The 23019-nt window shown below is 44.2% G+C and overlaps 2 protein-coding genes across 4 annotated transcripts in view; one reads left to right on the forward strand and one right to left on the reverse strand.

The window, feature by feature from the left end:
- Window positions 1–1835, reverse strand: part of DOP1A (DOP1 leucine zipper like protein A) — a 110661-nt gene extending 108826 nt beyond the window's left edge. The window contains exon 1 of the mRNA XM_081251436.1: window positions 1768–1835. The gene's annotated coding sequence lies outside the window, so the exon portion shown is untranslated. The remainder of the gene's footprint in view (window positions 1–1767) is intronic.
- A 2755-nt stretch (window positions 1836–4590) lies between these two features.
- UBE3D (ubiquitin protein ligase E3D) overlaps window positions 4591–23019 on the forward strand; it is a 224599-nt gene continuing 206170 nt past the window's right edge. For all 3 annotated transcript variants that reach the window (XM_081250508.1, XM_081250509.1, XM_081250507.1), the window contains exons 1-3: window positions 4591–4783; window positions 13512–13708; window positions 17705–17795. In XM_081250508.1, coding sequence (XP_081106634.1) covers window positions 4707–4783; window positions 13512–13708; window positions 17705–17795 — 365 coding nt within the window. In that variant the 5' untranslated portion in view covers window positions 4591–4706. The remainder of the gene's footprint in view (window positions 4784–13511; window positions 13709–17704; window positions 17796–23019) is intronic.

The following is a 23019-nucleotide window of genomic DNA, read 5'->3' on the forward strand; positions in this document are numbered from 1 at the left end:
AGCTGAACACCATAGAAACATATAATGTAGGGAATTTTAGAGCTGAAAGGGGACTCAGCTCAACTACAGTAATTTTCAAATTGGTATTCTATGTAATTATACCCTAGGAGACGTTAATAGCTTGGCCATGAGAAAATGTGCTCTCTGGACAGGTAAGTTTAGGAAATGCTTGGATAACCTTCCCCGGGAAGCTTACACCCTGGAGGCGTATGTGCGTATTAGTACAGTAGTAAAGGTTTTGAGAGGTCTTGCGGTTAAAAGTAAATCAGAAGTTAAGCCTGATGTAAACCAATGTGCTCCCAAATTATTTGCCATGGAACACTGTTTTGGGGCAGTAAGAGTATTAATGGATTCAGAACAGTGTTCAGGGGAAACAGTTTGGAAAAATGTGAACCTATGAAATTCCCTTAAACCGATGACAAATCTGAGGCCTAGAGAGATCACACCTGGTCATCAGGAGAACAGAGGACTTGAATGAAATCTCTCCTTCCCAGGCAAGAGTTCTTTCCACTAGTTTCACTATTAAATAGGACTCCTTTGACTGCATATAGTCAAACATTTAATTAACAACATTTACTTTACATTTAACATTTTGGTTATGGTGTTACATTTCCAGGCTTGTGTATTAACTTAGATGTTTTTAATTCTTTGAGTCTCGGGTTCCTGATAATCAGGGTCACCTGGAGATCTATTGTTTAGTAATTCTGGGTAATAATTTAGTTCAGGGTGGCTGAAAGTGATCACTTTAAAATAAAGCATTTGTACTACAACTGGTTTTAATTTACTCTTGTTATAACTTCTGTCAACTCAACAAAATCACTGTTGTTTATCAGGTGGAGAGTTACTTACAACATAAAGCTAACATATGTTATCCACAGTAAAATGCGAGACCTTAGCTTATGTCTACATCAAGACAGCCAACAACATCGAAATTGAAGGATTTTGTCTTTCTATAGTTCGGGGTTGATTTCTCATGCAAAAACTTAGTTTCCTATCTTTTTTGTAATCACAAAAAAAGTTTTGATTGCTTTAACTGCAATCTCCAAATCAGATTTTTCCAATCTTTATATTTCTCAAACTCCACAGAACTCTAAGAAAGTGTAAGAATAATCAAAACACAAATTACTTAGCTTTAAAAAAAAGTAGTTGTGTGCCACTCCCCTTCCCCCTCCGAGAATGGAAAGCGACTATTGTTATGTTGCAACTTTAAAAGTCTCGGGAATCAAAGGTGATGATTGTTAACAACTTCCTTATAACTGATCTGACTTCCTCTAATAAACTTCTACACTCCTTTCCAACCCCCCGCATGTAATATGAACCAGGGCGGGCATTTGTGTCTCCTCAATCCTAAACCAACCCCCCAGATGCATGAGGCCGCACGAAGCCTCGATTCCGCCAACACAGAAGTGCATCCGCGCGCTCTCATCGCACAGGTGCGACTTCCACCCCAACCTCGCGCACCGCGCGGCCCCTGCGCAGGAGGCTCGGCCCGGTCACCCGACGCCCCGGCCCCGCCGGCCCCGGCCTTCCTCGCGGCGCCGCCGCCCGGCCCCTGCCCGCCGGTCCCCGCGCAGCTCCCGCCTCCACGGAAACCAGAGGGCGGCCGGCCGGCTTCGCGAGTTCAGGCGGGGCCGGGGCAGCAACATCCCCCAACCCATTAGCCGACCCGCGGGGCGTCCCGGTGGCTCGGGAACGAGCCGGGCCAAGCAGGCCGCTCGGGGCCGGCTGCCGGCCTCGCGACCGCGCTGGGGGCGGAGACGCTGTTACCTGCCGGGGCTCGGCCGCTCCCTGCCGGCGCCGCTCTCCTGGCAACCGCGGCAGCGACACGGAGGCCAGGAGCCGGAGGGCCTAGTGACAGCTCCCGGCGTGCACCGCGCTCGCGCCCACGCCGGCGTCGACGTCCTCGGCCCTCGATCCCGCCCCCGGTCCGCTCCTTGCCTCCCGGCGCTAGCTGTAGCCACAGCGCCCTCAAGCGGACTGTCGGGGAAGCGGCCCATCACCATCAATTGAGGGAGTGGACCTGGAAAGGGGTGTAGCAGGGAGTGGACGCGCCAGCCCCATCATGATGGGTGGAGAGATGGAAGGGATGCTAGGAGTTGAAAATAGCTTTTAAATATTATTTAAGTATTTGTTTAAATTGTTTAACTAATTGTTTAATTCCTCAATATTAAGGAACCCCAAGCACAGAGAGGTTAAAAGATTTGTGAAGTTAGGAGACAAATAGTTGTTATCACATTAGGAGATATTTTCATTCTAGAACCCTAGAATCATATTGTTACAAGAATTGCACCCTGTTGCCTAAAATGTAGGGTGAAAAAAATGGTTGATTTCTTTTGCGAATGTGAAATACATGAATACATGAAATATAACAATTCTTAAAAATAATGAAACATCAATTATGAAGAGCATGCTGTGTTAAGAATGGTATGTAGGGATTTCCCTGGTGGTCCAGTGGTTAGGACTGCACGCTTCCACTGCCGTGGCCCACAATCAATCCCTGGTCGGGGAACTAAGATCTCGCAAGACGAGTGGCCCACAAAGAAAAAAAAAAAAGTTATATTTCAATATAATGTGTCAGTATTTAGGCACTTAATAACTTTGAGAATTAAAGGTGGAAGGCATAAGGAGTCGAAATTGTGGAGGGAAATAATCAATAAACAAATATATCATATATATTAGGAAGAAAAAAGAGTTTTATTTAAGCCAAATTGAGGACTATAGCCTGGGAGACACAGGTTGAAGAAGCACTTGAATTGTGTTCCACTGGACTACAAAATGGGGGCAGCTTATAAAGGCAAAAGGCCCCAAATTACATAAATTATTTGTCAAGAATTAGGATTGGAGCCGGCAAGAAGTACGGGTGCCTGTTACGTAAGGATTGGTTGGGGTCTGAAACGGTTGCGTAGTTACAAGTGGAGACCTTGAGACTATAAGTTTGCAGCTGGCAGCTGCTAGCAGATATTGTTCTGAGAATGGCTGGTGGCGTCCTTGAGTCGGATGCAGTTAAGAAAATTTAAGTTCTCAGTAATACAAGAATGTGTCTGAAACTATGTCCACAATGACCACCTTGGCTCCATTTGGAATGCCTGAACCACAGTTACTCCATTTTTTTTTAATGCATGTCTTCTTTAATGGTTAAAGTAGATGCACGATGCTTTTTTTTTTTTTTTTTTTTTTTTGGCCATGCCAAGTGGCATATAGGATCTTAGTTCTGAGACCAGGGATTGAACCCACGTCCCCTGCAGTGGAAGCACAGAGTCTTAACCACTGGACCGCCAGGGAAGTCCTCAATGCATATTTAATAGGCCACAAATAGGCTGTTTTGGTTAGCCTAAAGTTCAAGTTAAACCTTGTATAAGCCAGAATGACTTCCCTACATCTTAATATGTGAAAATTTCTTCCATCAAAACCATCACGCTTCATCACCATTGAGATGAAACAGCAGTCAACTTAATTCTTTTAATTGTGTTACCTCCATCCATGATTTTTAATTATTCTGATGGATACAGGAATTTGTGAGGCAAAACAATAAACTTTAAAAACACCAAATATAGATTTTAGAAAAACTGTCTTAAACTAGTATCTCTAGGGACATGGCTTTATTATTTATTTGGAAAATCTTCAAATTAATACGTTTGGTGTGTGATAATTGTGACGTTGAAATGATAAAGTAGAAAATCAATAAACATACGATTTTCTACATACAAGCAATCATTGTTTCTATTTTTTAAAGCCTCTTGTTTGAAAAGAATTTTCATTATAATAATACCATGACCTTATATTTTAATATTTCCCCACGGTAAGTACTTACATTGTATTAGATCCTTTTCTTTACTGGGTCAAACTTTCCAAAAACATCTTCTAGTAGCAATGATAGTACAACTTCCCTGAGTCAGTTTTTACTTTTGCAAAAGTGAAGAGCAGAAATGTACATATGGAGTCATTCTCATCTTCCTCTTTTCAAAAGTTATGGGAATGCTTGATCCTGTGCTTCATGATACTGGATTTAACCACACTCTCTTCTACATAGATAACAGAAAACTTCTCACATTTTTGCAACCGTTTCCATCCTGGAGCGACTGGGTCTAAATTGAGAAGCAATGCCACGTCAGTCCCGGACATTTGTTTCCTCAGACAGAGCTACCAAACGGCCGACTAGCGTTCATTAAAAAACAGAAAAAACAAAAAACCGACCGTAGTTCATTAAAACAAAAACAAAAAAATCCAAGATACAGTGTGTTTGGGGTGGGGAATTCAGCTCTCTGGCCTCCTGGGGACAGTGCCCGGCTATACCGACCCCGCTCCAGTATCTCCCTCTCGTCCAGTCTCCTCCCTACCCACGCTACCCAAAGCACTGCACTGGGGGTCTGACTTTGAAGGTCATTTCCAGGGAGCCAGATGCATCAGGTGGCACCGTGGGAGGACACTTCGGCGCCCCCCTCCCCCCCGCCCATCTTTCTCCGCGCTCAGACCCAAAGCCGGGATTTGAAACTGCCACGCCCCCCAGATGGAGTCCTCGTGGCGGCGCGCTCTTCTCCCGGCAGGTGGCGCTGTGGGCTGGCGGGCAGCCGACCTCCGGGTCCCGGAGGCCCGCGCCGCCCACACCGACGCCGCTGGCTGCTCCTGCTCCGGCTTGGGCCGCACGTGCAGCCCCTTTCCGGCCCTGGTGCCCAGGGTCGCCGGAGCCCCTGGCTGGGTGGCCCGCCATGGCGGCGGCTGCGGCGGAGGCGCGCGTGTTCCTGGAGGTGCGGAGACGGCTGCAGAGCGCCCTGCTGATCCTGGGGTAAGGCGGGCGGTGGAGTGCGGGCTCCCAGGCGCAGCCTAGCTCGCTTTTCGGCTGCCCGGGCAGGCTCCCGCCTCCCTCGGAAGGACGGGTTTTTGAATTTCTTTTTTCCAGTTGCTTAGAGCTTCTGGATTACTCAAAGTGGAGTTACTCGCCCCCGCGCGCGCCCCCAGTCGCCCCTCGGCTGGCAATCTCAGCATCACCTGGGAACTTTTGAGAAATGCATTGTCTTAGCTCCACATCAGCACTACTGAATCAGAACTTAGATTTTAACACGTTTCCCGGGATTCAGATGCACATTAAAGTTTGAGGAGACCTAATGTACCACACCGTTGACAGTGCCCTGCGTTTCCAACAAAACAGTGCAAAAAATGTTTTGATTGCCTCTTTGGAATCCTCGTTGTAAGAAATCTGTTCCAATGTGAGAGCTTCCTGTTTTGTAAATAAACTCCGGTGTTATTTTTTCCTCCCCAAACTGTTCTCTATGCAAAGGAACGGACACACGGGTTCAGTAAACGTGTGTTCTGTGAACGACTAACCAAGGTTGCAGACTTATTGGAGCTCATTCTTTTATTCATATTGGGAGTTCCAGTGAGAAGTCTGCACGCGTTTAACTTGCTATTCATTACACAAACAAGAAACTTAGGAAAAGTGTTCTCTTTTTTTTGGTTTGGTAGTATATGGGACCTCGACGATTCCCTTGTGACCACTGTTTCAAACAGAGTAAATTAGACGTTAAAATCCCGAACGTTTTATTACACAGCAACACTCTGAGACAGACTGATGCTTAGCCTTCTCTTTTCCTGAAACCAGCCGGATGTCTGGTGTGGCAGTTTTGGATTTGGCCTGAGAACTGGATTCAATCCTAGCTTCTTCACCAGAGTAGAATCCTTTTTTTTTTTTTTTCCGGTACGCGGGCCTCTCACTGCTGTGGCCTCTCCCGTTGCGGAGCACAGGCTCCGGATGCGCAGACTCAGCGGCCATGGCTCACGGGCCCAGCCGCTCCGCCGGCATGTGGGATCTTCCCGGACCGGGGCACGAACCCGTGTCCCCTGCATCGGCAGGCGGACTCTCAACCACTGCGCCACCAGGGAAGCCCCCAGAGTAGAATCCTTTAATTTGAATGTTTTCAATTGTAAAATGGGGACGATGTTTATTACTCTTCTTTCTCTCTTTCTCCCCTGCGTCCTCCCCCGCCCTTTCTCAAATCATGAGTTCAAATAAGTGCTGCACGTCCAACTCAAATTCACCTTGTAAGGTTATTCGGAGCCCACACCTTACACAAAGCGAAACAAGACAACCTCCCTCCTTTCTCTCGTCAAAGGGGCCCTTCATGGTTCCCCTGGATAACTCTCCCTTCTTTCAGCAAGTTAAGAAACCTAACTTTGCTGGACTCCTGTTTTGTCCCTGGTGGTCTTTGGCTGTTGAGCTTCATCACCAGTCAATTTCCCCAACCCTAAAAGCAGCCACTGTTCTGATTTCATTCAACAACGATTAGCTTGCCAGTCCTTGAACTATGTATAAATGGAGTCATACAATATGTACTTGTTTGTTTCTGGCTGCTTTCCTTCAACAGTGTTTGCGAGATTCATGTTTCATCTATGTCATTGCATATATCAATAGACCATTCTTCTTTTCCTGCTGAGTGGTTTTCCACTGTATGAATATACGACAATCCATTTATCCATTCATCTATTGCTGGATATTTTGTGTGTTTCTAGAGCTTGCTTGTTATGAATAAAGCTTCCATACATTTTTGTGTTTTTTGGCCACACTGTGTGGCTTGCTGGATCTTAGTTCCCCCACCGGGGATTGAGCCCGGAGCCCTCGGCAGTGAAAGCGTGGAGTCCTAACCACTGGACTGCCAGGGAATTCCCAAAGCTGCCATACATTTTTGTGTAAGTATTTTTGCTGGGTCATAGGGTAGACGGGGGCTTTACTTTATGAGAAACCATTGAACAGTTCTCCAAAGTGATTGTACCAGTTTACAGTCTAACCAGAAAAAAATGAATTCTAATGGCTTCACATTCTCGTTTGCATTTAGTGTTGTCAGTCTTCGATTTAGCTATTCTGATGGTATAAAGTAGTATCTCATTGTCATTTTAATTTGTATTTCCCTGATTAATAATGTTGAGTACCTTTTCATTTGCTTTTTGGTCATTCATATATGTTCCTTTGTCAAGTGTCTTCTAATATCAAGTTGTTTGTCTTATTGTTGAATTTAAATAGTTTTTTATATAGTCTGGAAACAAGACCTTTTTCATTTATGCCTGTGAGTATGTGAATATTTTCTCCCAATCTGTAACTTTTCATTTTCTTAGTTGTGTCTTTTGATGAATAGAAAATCTTAATTATTATGAAATCCAGTTTACTGCATTTTTTTCTTTAATGATTAGTGTTTTTTGTGTCCTTAAGAAATCTTTGCCTACCTCCAGCTTGTGAGATTTTTTTCCTATGCTTATTTTCTAGGAGTTACATAGTTTTAGCTTTTACATTTAGGTCTGTGATTATGTCAAATTAGTTTTTGTATTTGGCATGAGGTAGGGGTCAAAGTTCATTGCTTTTCTGTAAGGATGCCCAGTTGTTCCATCACCATTAGTTAAAAGGCTGTCATTTCTTCCACTGATAAAACTCAATGTCTTTGTCGGAAATCAGCTGACTATATTGTTTGCATGGTATGCCTTTTTCTACCCTTTTACTCTCAACTTGTGTCTTTATATGTAAAATTTTAAAAGCATGTACTGGGCGGAGTTTTTAAAAATCCATTCTGACAATCTCTGCATTTTAATTAGAATTTTTAGTCTATTTGCAGTTAATGTAAATGATATGATTTTTATTCTTTCCCTAATCTTAAAAGAACTGCTTCTAGCATTTCATCATTGGGTGTGATGATGTTGACTTTTGGCGAATCTGTTTGGTAGACTGCATAGTTCCTTTCTTTTTGTTTTAATAAATTTATTTATTTATTTTTGGCTGCGTTGGGTCTTCGTTGCTGCGCTCAGCTTTCTCTGGTTGCAGCGAGTGGGGACTACTCTTCCCTGTGGTGTGCGGGCTTCTTACTGTGGTGGCTTCTCTTGTTGCGGAGCTCGGGCTCTAGGCGCGCGGGCTTCAGCAGTTGTGGCACGCGGGCTCAGCAGTTGTGGCTCGCGGGCTCTAGAGTGCAGGCTCAGTAGTTGTGGCGCACGGGGCCAGTTGCTCCACGGCATGTGGGATCCTCCTAGACCAGGGCTTGAACCCACGTCCCCTGCATTGGCAGGCAGACTCCTAACCACTGCGCCACCAGGGAAGTCCCATAGTTCCTTTCTATTCCTAGTTTACTAAGGGTTTTCATCATGAATAGATACTGTGTTTTCCTTAATGATTTCTACGTGTATTGTGATGGTCATATTTTTTCTTTTAGTCTTTACTTCTGTGAATTGCATTAGAAACAGTCTATTTATATTAAGCCATCTTAGCATTCCTGGGATAAACCTTGGCCATTCATTTATTAAATTCACAGACGTTTACTGAGTTCCTATTCTAGGGCCCAAAACTCAGATTCTAGTGCTGGTTATATGGCTGTGAACACTAACAACAAAGCAAAGACAAAAATACTTGCTCTCATTGAGCTTACAGTCTAATGGTGGCAAGAGGTAGGCAGAAAATACACAAATATTTATATATGTTATAGTGAATAGAGATATGTACCTAGCAGAAAATAAAAGAGAAAAGGGGGTAGGGAAAAAAATTCCAACCCCTTATTCTGAATGAGAAAGCAACAGTGGAGCAATAAACTGAAAGGGGTGAGGTCTGGGACTGTATTATTCCCAGTGGAAGACTGTTGTCCTGTGAGAGAACAGAAAGTATGAGGTGGTGCCTAGTTCAGAGAGATGTAGGTGGGCTGGTGGAGCACCTAGTAAAGGGTCTTGCAGTGGTGTGCTGGAAAATGTTCAATGACCTGCTCTCCAGGAAAACCAGACAGACAAAAACATTCTTCCTGATTTGCAGCACTTACTGATTCCTGTGGTGGGGATACTTTCACCATAGATGACATCAAACTACCAAAGTGAGGTCAACTGGCTTGCAAAATGCCTGGAATGTTAACAATTGCCTCTAGTGTATTACTGGGTCTTAGGGACCATTGAAAGGACCTTAGCTTGGACTCAGAGTTGAGATGTGAGGTTATTAGATAGTTTTGAGCAGGGTGTGCCCCCTGAAAGAATACAAGAGAATAGTGACAAAAGCCTCACATATAAACAGTGTGGGCAATGAGGGTCTCAAACACTTTGTTTTGGAATAATTTCAAACTTGAGAGCAAGTTGCTGCCACTGCTGAAGACGTTACTGAGGATTTCCTACAAATAAAGACGTTCTCCTACAAAACCAGCATGCAACCCTCAAAAGTGGGAAATGTGTTACGGCCATCTTATACTCAGACCTTATTCCAGTGTTTCCAGTTGTCTACTTAATATCTGTAATACAAAGGAATCCAGCTCAGAATCATGCATTGCATCCTCATGTTTCCTTCGTGTTTCAATCTGGAAGAGGTCCTCAGTTTCCTTGACTTTAATGATCCCGACACTTTCGAAGATTACAGCCCAGTTATTTTGTAGACTATTCCTCCATTTGGTTTTGTCTTATGTTTCCTCAAGATTACATTCAGGTTATACATCTTTGGCAGGAATATCACAAAATTGATGCTGTGTTCTCATTGCATCCTCTCAGGTGGCACATGATTTTGATTTGTTCCATTACAGTTCACGTTAACTTTGAGAACTTAAATAAGGTGGTATCTGCCAGGCTTCTCCACCATAAATTGCCCTTTTTTTGTTTGTTTGTTTGTTTTTTGCGGTACACGGGCCTGTCACTGTTGTGGCCTCTCCCGTTGCGGAGCACAGGCTCCGGACGTGCAGGCCCAGCAGCCAGCCCTGCGGCATGTGGGATCTTCCCGGACTGGGGCACGAACCCGTGTCCCCTGCATCGGCTGGCGGACTCTCAACCACTGAGCCACCAGGGAATCCTGCCCTTTTTCTTCATTATAAATAAGTGTTCATTGAGACTAAGTAAATGCCCTGTTCCTCATCATACTTTCCTTTTATTCATTTATTTATTATTATTTTAAATTGAAGTATAGTCATTCATTTATTCATATCAGTATGGACCCATAGCTCTGTTTCATTCAGTGGGTTACTTTTTTCTCAAATGACAACCAGATGGGGCCAGGGGGAGTCCCTTCAAGATGATTTCCGTGTTTTTGGTTTTTTGTTTGTTTGTTTTGACATTCTTTGATTTCTTCTTAGTTGCACAGCAAGATATGCCAGGCTCAGGCTCATCTCATTCTTTTCCTGTCCCAGCCCTGGATGTAGTTATTTTTCCAAGGAACCGTGTTTTGTTTCATTTCTGTTCATTTTGTTTTTAAGTGGAAAATGACCTTTAGAAACGAAGATCTGGGCACAGAGTGTGCTCATTACTATTGGTGTGTCACTTCTCCCAGACCCACTAGTAGACAGAACTAGAGTGTGTGTGCATGACATATGTATTGCGTTTATGTATGCATGTATATGTGTGTGTTTGTAAATATATCATAATACACATACATATCTATCTATCTATATATATTACTGTCTCTATTTCTATGCATTGGAAACCATGACTTCACCCAGGTATTTTAGATTCTAGTCTACCACCATAGGATCCATTCTGGTTTTCTCCCTTTCCCTCTTTGTAGCTGTTCTCGCACAGTGAGAATCCTGGATTCCATTATCCTCATGACATGTATTTACTTGGTCTGTTCCACTCTTTGCAGTTAATCTTCTGCTGGCATCCTTTGCCGCTCCCCTTCCCCCCACTCAGTGTCGACACTCTCCTCCCCTGCTTGGGCTCTGTTACGGACTGAATGTTTCTTTTCCCTCAAAATTCATATGTTAAAGCTCTACCCCGTGATGGTATTAGGAGATAGGGCTTTGGGAGATAATTAAGTTTCAATGAGGTCATGAGTGTGGAACCACTATGATGGGATTAGTGTCCTTATGGGAAGAGACGCCAGGGCTTCCTCTCTCTACCATGTGGGGGTACAGTGAGAAGGCAGCCATCTGCAAGCCAGGAAGGGGGTCCTCCCCAAAAACTGCTAGCATCTTGATCGTGGACTTCCCAGCCTCCAGAACTAGGAGGAATAAGTGTCTGTTGTTCAAGCCACCCATTGTGTGGTGTTTTGTTATAGGCACCTGAGCAGACTAAGACAGGCTCTGAAACTCCATGCTGAGCTGCCCCCCACCTGCTGCTCACATCTCCTCCTTTCTTCTCTTGGAACCTGACATCCTTGCTGGGTGGCCCTCCTCACCCTGCTGGGTTTCTCATATCTACCCCAGGCTTCAGTGGTTCTCCCACCCTTTCGAAGATACCTGTCTTTCTTTGCCCTATGTAATTGGCTGCATTTTTCAGGAAGAGGAAGGGAGGAAAGGGTGGTATGGCAGAGGTGGGCAGGCAGGGGACTTAGGAACCCAGTGGTTTCCCTTGAGACAGTTCCAAGTGCCAAATGCACAGTCTAGTTTGAAAATCACTGAAGTACCAAACTGAACAAATTGTGTATCTTTAGAGCAGTGGCTGGCAAACTACAGCCTAGGGGCCAGATCTAACCTACGGCCTGTTTTGTTACAGTCTATGAGCTAAGAATGGATTTTATATTTTTTAAAGGGTCATTAGGAAGAAAAAAAAGTAGACTATGCCTCAGAGACCATATGTGGTCTCTAAAACCTGAAATGTTTACAATCCGACCTTTTATATAAAAAGTTTTCTGACATCTACTTTAGAGGATTATTATTTCTTAAACATCATTTCTGAAGACTAGACTTTTGACTCAAGAGTTTGAGTCTGTCTTCCCTGGAAAAGACTCAGGTTTGTTTTGTTTTTTTCATAATTTCTTTTTTAAAATTTAATTTTTAATTTTGGGGGACTTCCCTGGCAGTCTGGTGGTCAGGACTTCACCTTCCAATGCAGGGGGTGTGGGTTTGATCCCTGGTCATTGGGAAACTAAGATCCCACATGCCTTGCTGCCAAAAAACCAAAGCATGAAACAGAAGCAATAGTATAACAAATTCAATAAAGACTTTAAAAATGGTCCATGTCAAAAAAATTTTTTAAAAAACAAAACTTTTGACCACGTTGCACACTTAGTTCCCTGACCAGGGATCGAACCCACGCCCTCAGCAGTGAAAGCGTGGAGTCCTAACCACTGGACCGCCAGGGAAGTCCCAAGACTCAGGTTCTTGATATTCTGTATTGCCAATTAAGTGCAGATCTATGCACTTCTAAAAGGAACTAGCCAGAAAGTAGTTTTAAAATTTTCTAAGGCAAAATAGGAGGCCTGACCAAGATTCACACCTGAACACACAGTATGACCTCTCTACTTGGATGACATGGAAGTGGATGGCCCACCTTCTGTACTTCAGTGACACTGAGTGGATGGCCTGCTCTTGCTGTCAGCACTTAAGAGGGGATCCAGGTGCTTTGCTCCTCTGGTGCAATGCTGAGCATATTTCAACTTCATAGGAGTATCATCTCTATATGTCTTCATACCCTTCTGTACGTTTGGTGCCTGGTAGACAGCAACTGTGTTTTACTCTGTTGCCTGCACCAAGTGATTTGTGTTTGTCGTGGACTGGATTAGTAAGGCCTTTCATGCCAGGTATTCATACATCACTAGATTGTTTTCTTCATTATTTGTTTATTCTTAAAATCGACAAAGTTTTTTCTCCTGTACCTTTTGTTTTACGTAATCCTGGCTTATCAAAATCCTGTATATCAAATACCAATGCTTTACTCTAATTTACTGTAAGTAAAGTAAAACATTGAAATGCTGGTCTCAGAAGCAAGGATATGTCACTAACTCATCCATTCGTTATTCACATAACATTTACTTAGTGCTTGGCCTAGGATAGTCGCTGCCCCCCTCCACGTGCTTCCATAGTCCCCTATATTATGAATAAGTGCACCGTAGTGTTAATGCTCTCTTGATCATTCCTGTTTACTAGCCTGTCCCCTGCTTGGGGGTGTGGGGTGCAGAGGAAATATCTGGTTAATCATTGTATTCCCAGTACCTGGCACATGGTAGAACTCAAAAAAGGTGTGTTGAGTGAGTGAATGAATGTCGAAATCATGCTAGGATCAAGGGATGCAAAGGTGAATAAGCCACCGTCTTATGCTGCCTTGTTGAATTCTCTGGCCAAAAATACTTTGATGGGGCTTCCCTGGTGGCGCAGTGGTTGAGAGTCCGCCTGCCGATGCAGGGGACACGGGTTCGTGCCCTGGTCCGTGAAGATCCCACATGCCGGCGGAGCGGCTGGGCCCGTGAGCCATGGCCGCTGAGTCTGCGTGTCCGGAGCCTGTGCTCCGCAGCGGGAGAGGCCACAACAGTGAGAGGCCCGCGTACCGGAAAAAAAAAAAAAAAAAAAAAAAAATATATATATATATATATATATGCATCGTTACCATAAAAAAAGAAGAAGAAGCAAGAATGAAGAATATGTCTCTGAACTTTCATGTTACGGGGGCAGCGAAGAGTACTCTGACCACATCTAAACCTAGTACAGATTTAGTTTCCTTCACGATCAGTTCACTGCTGTTTTTCCACGACAGTGACTAAATTCAGGGCCCTTATTGAAGAGGAACAGAGAGCTCCTTGGCCGTCTTTGTTTCTTTCATAATGTGGCTTTCATCAATGAGAAATAATTTCTTTTATTTTTAATTCCCAGCGATCCGAAAGAAGGAGGTCTGCCCATGGATGTTTGCATAACGCCGACCTCGCTCCAGATGAAAAGCCCCGGCGGCTGCACAGAGCTCTGGCTGCCAGCAGGGGTCAGGCTTGTCCCGTCCTCCTGCCGTGGGCTGCAGCACGTGGCCGGGGACGGGCTGCACCTGCGGCTGCAGGCGCGGGCGGAATTCTGCACAAGTGAGTAGTGCTGGCCGTCCTGTTTCTGCATTTGCTTTTCCATTATAAATCAAAGGTGATTTCTTTTTTTTCCTTTGAAAGGTTGAACTTTTCCCAGGTGAAAATCACTGCTCATCAGCTGCATAGAATGAGCTGGGGGTCCAGAAGATGTCTGGGTTTTTTTGCCAGCTCTGCCCATTATTAGCTGCATGCAATTGAACATGTTACTTAACGTTTCTGAGGCTTTGTTTCTTTGGGGTTTTTTTAAGTGTTTTGTTTTGTTTTCCTAATAGCCTGCACTTTTTTTTTTTTAGAGCAGTTTTAGGTTCACAGCAAAATTGAACAGAAGGTACAGAGATTTCCCACATAGTCCCTGCTTTGTTTCTTTAATTGTAAAAAACCTGGCTCACAGAGTTGATAGGAAGATGAAATCAGATGGCAATCGTGGAAGACCTGGTTGATATTAAAGCATTATGTAGAAATTCATTCATTCAACAAATTTTAGCTCATTGATCTAGGTGCTGGGGTACAGAAGTGGGCAAGCTAGGAAGGTCTCTGCCCTCATGGGGCTTAAGATTCTAATCAGTGGGAACAGGTAATGAACACACAAGTTATTTGGATACAGAGGTAAGTGCTGTGGGCAAAGTAAAGCAGAATAATGGGATAGGGCGTGACTAGGGGCAGATGAGGGTCAGGGAAGGCCACTCTGAGAAAGCAGTGTTTGACCAGAGAACTGAATGATGGAAATGATCGCATCCATGTAGGACATTTTATTTATTTATTTATTTTATTTATTTACTTTTGGCTGTGTTGGGTCTTCATTGCTGCGTGCGGGCTTTCTCTAGTTGCGGCTAGTGGGGGCTACTCTTCGTTGTGGTACATGGGCTTCTCATTGTCGTGACTTCTCTTGTTGCGGAGCACGGGCTCTAGGCGTGCGGGCTCAGTAGTTGTGGCTCCCGGGCTCTAGAGCACAGGCTCAGTAGTTGTGGCTCTTGGGCTTAATTGCTCCATGGGATGTGGGATCTTCCCGGACCAGGGCTCGAACCCATGTCCCTGCATTGGCAGGCGGATGGATTCTTAACCACTGCGCCACCAGGGAAGTCCGGGACGTTTCTAACTAGAGGGAACAGTACATATAAAGTTTCTGAAATTGAGTTTGATGCATCATTTGACTTTGATTGTGGCTATGCCTGTGATACTTCCAATCTTTTGTTGTTGGCACATTGATTCAGAAAGGCAGTAGAAATGTTTCTCGCGATAATTTATCGAATGACCTCGCTGATTCATTGCCTCTTTGCCGTGTGAGTGAAATGCTTCGGAGGATTAAAAATGATGTAGGGCTTCCCTGGTGGTGCAGTGGTTAAGAATCCGCCTGCCAATGCAGGGACATGGGTTCGAGCCCTGGTCCGGGAAGATCCCACATGCCGCGGAGCAGCTAGGCCTGTGAGCCACAACTGCTGAGCCTGCGCATCTGGAGCCTGTGCTCCGCAACAAGAGAGGCCGTGACAGTGAGAGGCCCGCGCACCGCGATGAAGAGTGGCCCCCGCTTGCCACAACTAGAGAAAGCCCTCGCACGGAAACGAAGACCCAACACAGCAAAAATAAATAAATTAATTGATAAGGGACATTGCAAGTTTAGTTAAAAAGAAAAATGATGTAAAAAAGGGAAACGGAGGCTGTAACAGCTGGATGTGATACTCGTTCTCAGAGAAGGATTATAGTTCTTATAGATGCACTTGAGATTTCCCTGTTGCCTCATGGATGCGAAGCCTTTCATCTGCATTTCTCCATGCAGCCCCAAGGGCGGTCGACAGGATTGTACTGAAGAGCTGTTTAGGAGTTGTCAGGTGTTCCCTGGCATCTCTATCCCGGCTTTTGAAAGGAAAGAGAAGTAGAGGGGGCTCCGTTCCTTTTTTGTTGGAGAATGATTTTGCTCAAGTGCTGGATTAGTGAATAACTAGTCTGAGTTGAGCAGGGTTGGTGTGAGGAAAGAAATGTCCTGGGGCTGAAGTGGCATAGGATAAACCTAAGAATGACTGTTGGAATAACCGTGGAAAGAAGAATGGGGCCGTCAAGATGGGAGATAGATGCTCTGAGGGTACCTCATGATGGGCAGGGGAAGTGTTGTTTCAGGGAAGAAGCCTCGGGAGTCTGGCTCCTGTGATGTCATCACCTGTCTTTAGCGATGATGAACAGTAGCCACAGCAGGAATCTTGGGTCACATCAGTGAACTGGAGAAAGGCAGGCGTGAAAGCCACACGGGAGTGTGCTCAGATCTTCTGCTAGTTTTCTGGGACCATGGTTTTAGGTCCTATAATGAGGAGGTACGGAGACCTCCCAGAGACAGAATTGGTATGTGGCCTACCCATGTTCTATAACAGTTAAATAGCAAAACTTGAACCATTTTTAAAAATTTAAATCAGCCAACATTACCGTCTAGTTTTAACTGTTGGACAAAATAAATTGACTGCTGTGTGTTGGTTCGCATCTGTTGTTGGCATTCATGGGTCTCCAATTTCTTTACATTTTTAACACATATTTTACTCAACAGTCTGAAAAGGAAAAACATTCAAAGCCCTGTTCTGCAGTGCATGAAGGGGTTTGCAAAACAGATCCCTCAGTGTTTAATTGCTTTCGTGCTTTCTGCATAATAGGTGGTGAATAAATATTTGCCGAATGAATAAATATCCAATAGGTGCATACTGATGTAAACTTGAATCAAAATCTGTGGTAGGAAGCGAGTTTTAACATTTATAGCATTCAATCTATGTTTCAGGGTTTTTACACAGTTGACTTTTCAACTATAAGAACGCTCTTTTAAGGACTACAGTAGACATATTGTTACACTGTTCTGAATGCATAGGTCAGACGTGACCTTTGACCCAGAACTGGCTGCAGTCAAATCTGATGTAGCACCAGCATTAGGTTCATCCCCAGGTGGCAGTGCTTCCCAGGATGCCCCTGTGTCAGAAGGTTCTGACTTGAACCTGAGCCTGCATCATGCTGGGTGAGCAGCAGAGGGCAGTGTGTGTCACTGAAAATTTGTTTATTGGTTCTGAAAAGAAAAATTTGGATGTCTTACCCAGGTCTACTTATTATCTGCTCAGAGCTAAAGGATACTGTTTGTTTCACTTTAGTGCTACAGGCAGTCCTAAAAATTAAACAGAAGGATTTTTAACTCTTAAGGCTTAAACTTTCTCACATCAATTTTTTTTAATCTTAAAATATAAAGTAACATAAACCAAATTCAGATTGCTTGATTCTAATGGATATAACCTCACTTCTTCAGACTTTTTTTAATAGACAAATATTTTTGTGGGTTTGTTTTTTTGTTTTTTGGGCTTTTTTGGAAATGAAAGTTTCCTTCATGAATGAAATAATGGAAACTAAGGAAACATACTGTCTTATACTATGGGAAATATATGTTTTCCCACAGCTTTAATCAGAAATTGAGTTTCACTCTTGGAAGATGGAACTCTTCTTAGGAGCCGTTTCATTCCCCGGGACCTGCCCAATAAAGACCAATTTCAAGATTGATTTTGTTTGTACGTACTGGTAAGATGCCAGAGCGGACATCAACCTTGTTTAAATCGAATTAAATTTCAGAAGTCTGTTTACCAGCAGTCACAGTGATGAAAAACTGTCCCTAGGCATAGCAGAGGAAAGCTGAGGATGGGGAAGCTCTGCGTAGTTAGCTCGATATGAAAGAAATAGCTCCTTTTTTCTCATCCTTAACGTTGGTGTTTCCAGAATGAGAGAAATAACGAGTCATCTATGTTACACAGATAATTTAGGGCAATACCTAACTCTGAAACATGTAGCAAAATCTGTTTTTGAAAACACTTCCCAATATTTGCTTCTGCTTGAGTCATCAGATAATACTAACTAAATGGGTACTTCTGGGTAGATCATAAGCAGTGCTTATTGGTGTTAATTTATTGCGGCTCTTAAACTCTAAGTATGTTAATGGATTTGTCCCAGACCTCTAAGATTTGCTGTTTCCTTGATTTCCTCTAGAACTGATCTCAGTGTTTAATCAAAGCTCCCAAGCCCAAGAATGTTGCACGTTTTATTGCCAGTCCTGCGGTGAAATCATCATGAGGAACAGGTAAGGAACACAGTCAACACTGGTTCATCCTGTGCCTGGCAATGGTTTTTCTCTTCTTCTGTCAGAATTTTTGAAGGAACTGCCAAGGGAGCAGTCTGTGGCCTTCAAATGAGAGCCACAGACTCAGTGTCACTTTGAACCAGACCAGCCCCCAAACTCTCCGGCAATCACGGAGCAGCTAGATTTTCTCCAGCTGACAAAGGGGAACAATAGGACGCTGGCTTTGAGGGAGGACGGCTTATCTTGGTGGAATAGCCGGTAGAGATAGACCCCTCTCCTCTGAAAACAGACACGGCATCTGTCACATGTTTTAGCCATCATCCTGGTGAATGAACTTTTTCCACATTAAGTGAATTTTCTAAATAACAGAAGCTTTTGCAGCACAATTTTGTACTTGAACTATTTCTATTAGTACCTTTCTAAAATCCATTTCCTGTTTCCCTGCTTATTAAAACAGCACAGATCAACCTTTTCTTGATGCTTAGGTTAACGCTGTAACCTGCCTTCGAGGTGTGCTGTGATTACCCCATTGAGATGGGAAGGGCCCTTTGCTGTATTCTTTGTATTCTCATGTTGTCTCTTTTAATTATTTTTCCATCCTCTCCTCCCGTCAGCCTCTTTGTTTCCTGGGCACAAACCCTGCTCTCTGAATTTTCTAATCACTCATAGGCTGGAAAGACAGAGCAAATCCTTATTATCGTTAACAATATTTTTTAGGTTACTCTTTGTTGCAGCGTGTGGGCTTCTCATTGCGGTGGCTTCTCTTGTTGCGGACCACGGGCTCTAGGCATGCGGGCTTCAGTAGTTGTGGCTCACAGGCTCTAGAGCACAGGCTCAGTAGTTGTGGTGTGCGGGCTCAGTAGTTGTGGCATGGCATACAGGCTTAGTTGCTCCGTGGTATGTGGGATCTTCCCAGACCAGGGCTTGAAGCCGTGTCCTCTGCATTGGCAGGCGGATTCTTAACCACTGCGCCACCAGGGAAGTCCCAGTGGACAATATTTAAAGGAAGAATTTCGAGCTCTTTGTTGGATGGGTTTCCTTGGAGACTTACATGAGACCCCTCCTCCTCCAGGTCTCCATGCAGGAATTCAGCAGATCTCTGCTGGGAGCCTTTCCTGAATGCCGGGCTGGTTTATGTGCTCCCTGGAGGTTTATTCGCCTGTCTTCCCACTTCAACTGTAGGCTTTGGGTGCGGGATAGTCCTACGCATGTTACTTCTCACTCATATTTAGAGCACGGTGTTGTGTAGCGGCTGGTAGTACAGACCCGGAAGCCGGACTGTCTGTGCTTGTGTCCACCAGTTACTAGCTGTGACCCTGGGGAAGTTACTTAACCACTCTGTGCCTTCATTTTTTTTTTTATTATTACAAAAATATAGATAACAATAAGAACTACCCCCATAGGGTTTGGGGGAGGAGCGAATGCGTGTAACTGGTAAGCATTCAGTATGTGATAGCTCCTGCTGTAATTCTTGCTCTTATCACCATCTTCATCATCACCGCCCCCAGCAGCAGGCTCGCTGCCCGAGGAGGAGTGCATTCTCTATAAATTCTTGCCGGGTTGATTCGAGTAAACGTTAGGGTGCTTCTTCTGGTTCTCCATCGCCTCTCTTTTTTTTTTTTTTTTTTTTGCGGTACGCGGGCCTCTCACTGTTGTGGCCTCTCCCGTTGCGGAGCACAGGCTCCGGACGCGCAGGCTCAGCGGCCATGGGTCACAGGCCCAGCCTCTCCACGGCATGTGGGATCTTCCCGGACCGGGGCACGAACCCGTGTTCCCTGCATCGGCAGGCGGACTCTCAACCACTGCGCCACCAGGGAAGCCCCATCTGCCTCTCTTGCTTGCTCTCTGGTTCCCAGCAGCATCCCGGGTAGATGAGATCGTGGAAAGTTATGCTGGTGTAAGTGGGGGGCTTGTGAGCAGTGCACCCTCTCAGTGACTATCTTGGGGAAGCCACGGGGTGACTGAATCTGCAGGGGAGGGAGAACATCCTCACTCAGGTTCCCTAAGGCTGAGGCGGCCGCACTGTCAGGGATAGGCCCGCCTGAGCCTGGAAGGTCCAGAGCATCCCGGGTTACCCTGGAGTTTAACCAGGACAGTTTTCCTTCTCTCAGTCTATTTCTGGCTTTGGTTTAACTCTCAGACGCAGTTTCTGAAACATGTGTGCCTCTACAACAGCGAGAGGCCTGCAAGTCACAGAGGAGCGAGTTTACTAGAGTAACGGACTTCCCTGGTGTGCTTGGCCTGAAGGATGTGCTCGTTCATCACTGGCTGATACTGCATCTTCTGTTCGCTGTCATTCCTGTTTACGACCCTGGACTTGAGAGCTCGGAGGGCTTAGAGGCTGACACTGGAAGGCTGTACGCACTCTCCCGAACCCTGACCTTCGGGAGGCCGTGGGGTGAGACGCAGAGCGGGAGAACGGGACCTGGGTTTGAACTCCAGCTTTACCATCACAGGCTGGGGAACCTGTCCACATCACCTCAGCTGCCTCTTATGTAGATGTTAAGACGGCCTAGTTTCCTAACTTGTGAAGAGAATAAACGCTCTTACGTTTAAGGCTGTAACATATATAATAGTAAATACTCGACAAGCTCTTTTTAGTTGGCTTTACAGCCTCCTCCCACCCCCTCTTCCATAATTGGCCTTATTGGCAAGCTAGCAGATTATCTAGTACAGTGTTTCAGGCCTTTTTGATTCAGGACTCCATATTTTTTAGGTGTGCCAAGGAAATGACCCCCTCTCTCCCTTTTTCTTTGCGAGAAGGTCCACAGTGGACGTGACTTAGGCCTTGCTCACTTCACAAGGCTTCCCTGGACGCCTTTGCCTATCACACATGTGTGCCTGGCACCTGGGGGCCTCTTGAGCAATGCGGAGACATCCTTAGTAGGCGACGGAAGGCTTTGCTTCCATTTCACTCTTAGGCAGCAGGCCCCGTGGCTCTCTGGTTGATGGAAAGCCACGCTTCCTCCTGTGTCTGCACAAGGATGTCATGCTGACTGTTTGCATCAAGCCCAGCGGTCTTCTCATTTCCCCCTCAGTTACCTGTGCCACGCAGGTGGTAAGGACATCTGTGTTTGTTGAGTAGAAAGGAAAACCAAAGGTATTTCAAAGGAGGCTTGTATGTGCTGTAATCAACGCACTGTTGGCATCCTTTTCAGGAAGGCATCTTGGAACATGGTGGTCTGTCTTAGCAGGAGCTCTTGTATTGGGAGCAATCGAGCCAAGTTAAGATCTGCTTACCGGCCAGCCTTTCTATCTGGGAACAAGTCACTTTGATTCTCAGTTTCCTCATCTGCAAAATTCGGAGGTTCAATTAGATAGACCTATAAGAGTCCTGCCAGCATGAAAATTCTGTGCTTAGTCAACCTCAAAAAGTTGCACCTTGAGTTCTGTGAATCATGATTATTTGGATAGTGCAAGAATAATGTTTGTTACTTTTTTTTTTTTTTTTTTTTTGTGGTACGCCCGCCTCTCACTGCTGTGGCCTCTCCCGTTGCGGAGCACAGGCTCCGGATGCGCAGGCTCAGCGGCCATGGCTCACGGGCCCAGCCGCTCCACGGCATGTGGGATCTTCCCGGACTGGGGCACGAACCCATGTTCCCAGCATCGGCAGGCGGACTCTCAACCACTGCGCCACCAGGGAAGCGCACTTTTTTTTTTTTTTTAATGAAAAAGATTCTTGTCAAGCAAATTAGAGGTGCAGAAGACTGTTTAACCTATTAAGACTCATTAATGGCTTTTAATACTTACTAGCACCGGCGTGCATGAAATCTGCTAATTACAGCAGTCTTTTTTCTGCATTCAGAATCACACGTTCCTAGCCATTTGTAACCAAACAAATAATACAATTTTTGATCATTCTCTTGTTAACAGTCCCTAATATCAAGCAACAATAATAATAAAACTTAGTTCGTCGTGATCAGTCTCAGAAACAGCTAAATGGTCATTGTGTTTGGAATTTGTTATGTCTTTTAGAAATAAATTCATGTCAGACTTGAATTATATCGGTTGGCCAAACAGACTTTGAAACATCAGCCTGATTTTCAGTCATTTGAGAGGTCTCCCAAGGTCTCTGGAAAGGCCCTCCCGGTTCCACCTGCACCAGCAGAGCTGGGTGTCAGCCCAGCAACTATGAGGGCATTGAAACTCTAGCAGATAACAAGCAGAGTGGACTTAACAGAAACATAAGAGATGTCAGAATATCCAACTAGTTGATTGGTCCATTTGACAGACCAGCTGTTATTGTAGTCGGAAAACAACTACTCCTATGAATAGTCACTTTTCTGTGAAAGAGAACAAGAGGTGAAAAGAGAGGACAGGCACACACTGAATTATTGGTAACATTGTACAAACTTTTGGAAAAAATAATAATGCCAGCTTATCTATACTCTAGTGGCTATATTTTGAGCTTTAGATATTTGATATTTTTCTTAAAATTCTTATTGCCCACTTGGTTCTAATCCAATATGAAATCTCTGTATTACCATTGTTAATATCACTGATGAATGGTTGATTTTAAAGTTAAGGCATTTCATTTTCTTGTCTATGTTTAAGTTTTAAATAAACACCATCAATCAATAACATTTATTAAACTTGTGCATTTTAAAATGTAGTAAAATGGATACTCTTCAATGTTAGTGGTGGATCTTTAAATTGATCATTTTTTTTCTGAAGGCAATTTGGCAATATGAACTAAAAGACTAAAAATTGTTTATACTCATTGACCAAGTTTAAAAAAATAAATAAATAAAATAAAATTGTGCATTTTAAATTTTTCCCCCAAAGCTTATGCTTAAGATACGTTAAAAATAACTAAAACATTTTAATTAATTAAAAGCATGTGTTGCTGTTCATCATAGAATCTTAAGCTGAGAGAATGTTCAAGAAATCATTTCACTCTTTTTCTGAGCTTCAGCAGGTTTTTACGTAAAAACTACCTTGAAAAAATTGTGCTATCTATTTTCTTTTGAAAGTTCTCTTGGGAAGTAGATCATATCAAAGTTTTAGGGTTTTCGATAGATACACTTTCAGGAGAGCTGTGATTAAAATACATCTTTTGTTCTTACAGGTTTTATGTTTTTTCCAAACATCAGAAAATTTCTTTCGGCTGTAAAAACACTTTTATCTTTGCAATGACTTGTGAATTAGGCTCTTTCTTGGTCGATGTCTTACCTAGATAGCTATGGGGTATAGTATAGCTTTTATTCACTGTGATAGAGGGTCA

This window comes from Mesoplodon bidens (genome assembly GCF_964165515.1).
Source record: "Mesoplodon bidens genome assembly, chromosome: 12".
Lineage (NCBI taxonomy): Eukaryota > Metazoa > Chordata > Mammalia > Artiodactyla > Ziphiidae > Mesoplodon > Mesoplodon bidens.